General features: G+C 49.7%; 2 protein-coding genes across 3 annotated transcripts in view; one reads left to right on the top strand and one right to left on the bottom strand.

The window, feature by feature from the left end:
- Positions 1-5000, top strand: part of arg1 (arginase 1) — a 213217-nt gene that overhangs the window by 91150 nt on the left and 117067 nt on the right. The window lies entirely within an intron of this gene.
- Positions 1-5000, bottom strand: part of ankfn1 (ankyrin repeat and fibronectin type III domain containing 1) — a 121018-nt gene that overhangs the window by 15644 nt on the left and 100374 nt on the right. For both annotated transcript variants that reach the window (XM_061027482.1, XM_061027483.1), the window contains one exon: positions 3583-3749. In XM_061027482.1, the coding sequence (XP_060883465.1) occupies positions 3583-3749 (167 nt within the window). The remainder of the gene's footprint in view (positions 1-3582; positions 3750-5000) is intronic.

Here is a 5000-nt window from a genome sequence, read left to right as displayed (position 1 = left end):
TTCACGTGCTCTGATTGGTATTATTTTTTCTCTTGACATTTCTCTCTCTCTCTTCTCCCCCCTCTCTCTCTCTCTCTCTCTCCCCCTCTGTCTCTCTCTCTCCCCCTCTCTCTCTGTCTCCCTCTCTCTGTCTCTCTCCCCCCCCTCTCTCCTTTCTCCCCCTCTCTCTCTGTCTCTCCCCCCCCTCTCTCCTTTCTCCCCCTCTCTCTCCTTTCTCCCCCCTCTCTCTCTGTCTCTCTCTCTCCCTCTCTGTCTCCCTCTCTCTCCTCTCCCCCCCTCTCTCTCTGTCTCCCCCCCCTCTCTCTCTGTCTCTCTCTCCCCCCCTCTCTCTCTGTCTCCCTCTCTCTCTCTGTCTCTCTCCCCCCTCTCTCCTTTCTCCCCCTCTCTCTCTGTCTCTCCCCCCCTCTCTCTCCTTTCTCCCCCTCTCTCTCTGTCTCTCTCCCCCCCCTCTCCTTTCTCCCCCCTCTCTCTGTCTCTCTCCCCCCCTCTCTCTCCTTTCTCCCCCCTCTCTCTCTGTCTCTCTCTCTCCCTCTCTGTCTCCCTCTCTCTCCTCTCCCCCCCTCTCTCTCTGTCTCTCTCTCCCCCCCTCTCTCCTCCCCCCCTCTCTCTCTGTCTCTCCCCCCCCTCTCTCCTCCCCCTCTCTCTCTGTCTCTCTCTCCCCCCTCTCTCCTCCCCCCTCTCTCTCTGTCTCTCTCTCTCCCCCCCTCTCTCTCTGTCTCTCTCTCCTCCCCCCTCTCTCTCTGTCTCCCTCCCCCCCTCTCTCTCTGTCTCTCTCCCCCCCTCTCTCTCTGTCTCCCTCTCTCCCCCCCTCTCTCTCTGTCTCTCCCCCCCCTCTCTCCTCCCCCTCCCTCTCTCTCTGTCTCCCTCTCTTTCTCCCCCCCTCTCTCCCCCTCTCTCTCTCTCTGTCTCCCTCTCTTTCTCCCCCCCTCTCCCCTCCCCCCTCTCTCCTCCCCCCCTCTCTCTCTGTCTCCCTCTCTTTCTCCCCCCCTCTCCCCCCCCTCTCTCTCTGTCTCCCTCCCCCCTCTCTCTCTCTCTCCCCCCTCTCTCTCTGTCTCTCCCCCCCTCTCTCCTCCCCCCTCTCTCTCTGTCTCCCTCCCCCCCTCTCTCTCTGTCTCCCTCCCCCCTTCTCTGTCTCTCTCTCTCCCCCCCTCTCCCCCCTCTCTCTCTGTCTCCCTCCCCCCCCCTCTCTCTCTCTCTCTCCCCCCCTCTCTCTCTGTCTCCCTCTCTCCCCTCCTCTCTCTCTGTCTCTCCCCCCCCTCCCTCTCTCTCTGTCTCCCTCTCTTTCTCCCCCCCTCTCCCCCCCTCTCTCTGTCTCCCTCTCCCCCCCCTCTCTCTCTGTCTCCCTCTCTTTCTCCCCCCCTCTCCCCCCCTCTCTCTGTCTCCCTCTCCCCCCCCTCTCTCTCTGTCTCCCTCTTTCTCCCCCCCCTCTCTCTCTGTCTCCCTCTTTCTCCCCCCCTCTCCCCCCCCTCTCTGTCTCCCTCTCTCCCCCCCCTCTCTCCTCCCCCTCCCTCTCTCCTCCCCCTCCCTCTCTTTCTCCCCCCCTCTCTCTCTGTCTCCCTCTCTCCCCTCCTCTCTCTCTGTCTCCCTCTCTTTCTCCCCCTCTCTCTGTCTCCCTCTCCCCCCCCTCTCTCTCTCTCTCTCGGAGCAGTCTGTGGTCTGGGCGACTTTTTTCCGAGCTGTAAATGGCAGACAGAGAGCCAGACGAATAGCTACACACACACACGGCTCTGTCAGTGTGGTTTTGCGGTGCGTCTCCATTAACGGCGGCGGTGACTCTTCACAGAGAGACGGTTTTCTCTGGTTCTTGTGGACTTGTGTGATTTCTTTAACTGAAGAAAAACAGTCCGTTTAAGAGCTCACACTCGCCGCAGTTACACTTTATTACACCAATAAACATCTCAAAGTGGATTACAGACTCTTTTGTTTTCACAGACTCTTTTTAATTCCCTTTTCTGTAAAAAACAAGAGCATGAAATAAAATGATTTTTGGTATTAAAATATTGTGTGTGACGGCTGCTTCTCATCTTTTCAGCGTCTCGAGAAACTTTCTGTGTGACGGTGCAGCGATGACCTCATGGCTGTGTTTAGTGTTTCAAACCACAGACGACTTCAGACTGAATTAAACTGATCTCAGAGCGGCTGCTGATGTGTTTCAGACATCACAGAGGAATAGTTTTCCACAACTGTTAAATAATTCTTTCATAAATGTTTCAAGACAAAGAGCCAGATATCTACAAACTACTTTTTTGTAGAGTCAGTACAAAATGTTCATTACAGCTTTTAAACACAACTTTCAAAGTGAGCCCCTCCTCCTGGACTCATACATACGTTTACTGCTTGTAGCTATACTGCAAGCTAACCCACGCTAGCACAAGCTAACCGCCGGTGTTTGTCACCTTCCTGTCCAACAGGAAGTAGATCAACTCCACGTCCACGGGTAAAAGACAACACAAGGTTCACCCTCGTTTTAGAACGAGCTTTATCCTCTTGGTGTTTCTCCTCACTCTGATTATATTTTCTCTTCTTTGCCGCTATGTCCACGTCCGTCATATTCACCGCTTTGAATGGCGTCCAATCACTGAATTGTATCCACTCATAAACTCACCTGCTGCGCTGTCATTGGCTGGAGGAAACACACCAGCTCCGCCCACAAACGTCCCGAGTCAACCAGAACAAATCAGAACAGTAAAATCCAGTCAGAGGACAGAGTCTCTGCAGACACAGTCACCACCACACATGTATGGAGGCCCAGAAGGGACAATGGAGCAGCTTTAGGAGAAGTCTGTGTTTTATTTTGAAGGAACCAGCCAGCTTCACTTTAGGAGAAGTCTGTGTTTTATTTTGAAGGAACCAGCCAGCTTCACTTTAGGAGAAGTCTGTATTTTATTTTGAAGGAACCAGCCAGCTTCACTTTAGGAGAAGTCTGTATTTTATTTTGAAGGAACCAGCCAGCTTCACTTTAGGAGAAGTCTGTATTTTATTTTGAAGGAACCAGCCAGCTTTACTTTAGGAGAAGTCTGTATTTTATTTTGAAGGAACCAGCCAGCTTCACTTTAGGAGAAGTCTGTATTTTATTTTGAAGGAACCAGCCAGCTTTACTTTAGGAGAAGTCTGTATTTTATTTTGAAGGAACCAGCCAGCTTCACTTTAGGAGAAGTCTGTATTTTATTTTGAAGGAACCAGCCAGCTTCACTTTAGGAGAAGTCTGTATTTTATTTTGAAGGAGGAAGCTGCTGACTCCATCTTTGATGCTAAAAGACTTTCACCACAGGAAACGCAAATTCCCTTCTGACTTACTCAGCGAGTAAGTGAAACTGCAGGTGTTAAAGTTTGTTCTTAAGCAAGACAAAAAGGACCAGGATGTAGGAATGGAATCAGAAATCTTCACTAAAGTCTGAGGAGTCGTTATCGAAATTCACGACTAGGAGGTGTGTAGCATCTGAGCACGACATTTAAAATCTGACACGTTTGTTTTGCGTCTGTAAAATCGGATTCACAACAGATATAGTTTGTCGTCCTCTGTTGTAAATGAAATGCATGCTGGGTAAAACAGGTGTTGCGTGTGTGTGTGTTTTTTTTTACCTGGATGTAGTCCAGTATGAGCTGGTGTCTCTGTTTAGCCGTGGTCACCTCGCTGTCAGTGATCGCTTCCCTCAATGCCTGCTGGGTAATGAGGGCGTCGAGGTCGAGGACGGAGGACAGGCGGCAGTACAGACTGATGAACTTCTCTTTGTACGTGCAGAAGTGAACTGAAGACGGAGACACAGAAATAATACGATAAATATAAAGAAGAAGAAGATACGTATTTAGTGTTCAGACTGTTTTTACCTGCTGATCATGAAATAAAAAATAACTCATAAGACTTTTTAAACATTCTGCAGATGTGTGCAAAAGAAAAATACAACAAATTGTATTTGCAGGTTGACTCCTCTGCCCCCTAGTGTTTAAAATGGGTACTGCAGTCTAAATTCTAAACATCATAGAGAGCTGTCCCCCCCCCTCCTCTCTAGAGTCCATGCTCACTCAGGTCACCATGTGGTGGACTCTGAAGCTTCAGTGTTTATCCAGCTCTGCATGGGTCTGTAAACCTTTCTGTGTTCTAACCTCTCTCCATTTTTCAAAAGCATCTCCAATATTGATCCTAGTTTGAGCACGTTTCTGCTCGTGGAGCTTATTAGAAACATGCAGAGGCTTTTTAGGTCGGGTACAATCACTTCTATCTGAACCACTTCTCTTGCCCGCTTCCATCGCTGCAACACCTGTTGACCTGATAACTGCTCTCATATCTGACAAACCGAGGGGCGTCCAAAACGGCCGTGTGGGGGGGGGGGGGGGGGGGGGGGGGGGGTCGTCTTAAAAGCGCCTACCTTCTCTGGTCCAAACAAATCCAGAGCATTCAGGAGCAGAATCTAAAGTTAGAAGGAGGACATACTGGCTGCTGCATTGTTGTCAGAGAAGCCAGCACTTCAACATGTTTCCTTAATGATCAGATAGTAAGATACCTTCATCATCTCACTCTCTACACAGCTCACTGACTGGACCTTTAAAGTCAAGGAAATAAAAAAAACTCCATGATATGATTTCTAAACAGTCTTGAACTATGTTTTGACAGAAAGTTAAATGTAATCAGCAGCTCATTTACACTTCATGCTCCTCGTCACTCTGTGAGGATTATCGGTGCCAGCAGAACATCACGCTCGTTGTGAGCTGAGATCTGAAACTCACTGCAGCACAGAACAACAACTTCTGGATGTGAGAGGACAGAACTTCACCCCGAGAATCAGAGAAAATCTGAGTGAGAATTGGTGAGTGATGAGATTCCTGTCCAACAGTTTCATTCAGAGAGGATTTGTGTTGAAGAGGTCGGAGTGTGTACACAGAGAGAGAATTGTGAATTGTGTGTGTATGGGTGTTATTGACACATTCCTGTGTGCGTGTGTGTGTGTGTGTGTGTGTGTGTGTGTGTGTCTGTGTGTGTGTGTGTGTGAGGCTGTCCTGCT

This window comes from Labrus mixtus, chromosome 21 (assembly GCF_963584025.1).
Source record: "Labrus mixtus chromosome 21, fLabMix1.1, whole genome shotgun sequence".
Lineage (NCBI taxonomy): Eukaryota > Metazoa > Chordata > Actinopteri > Labriformes > Labridae > Labrus > Labrus mixtus.
Note: the sequence above shows the minus strand (reverse complement) of the source record. Positions and strands in the feature narration are given on the sequence as shown.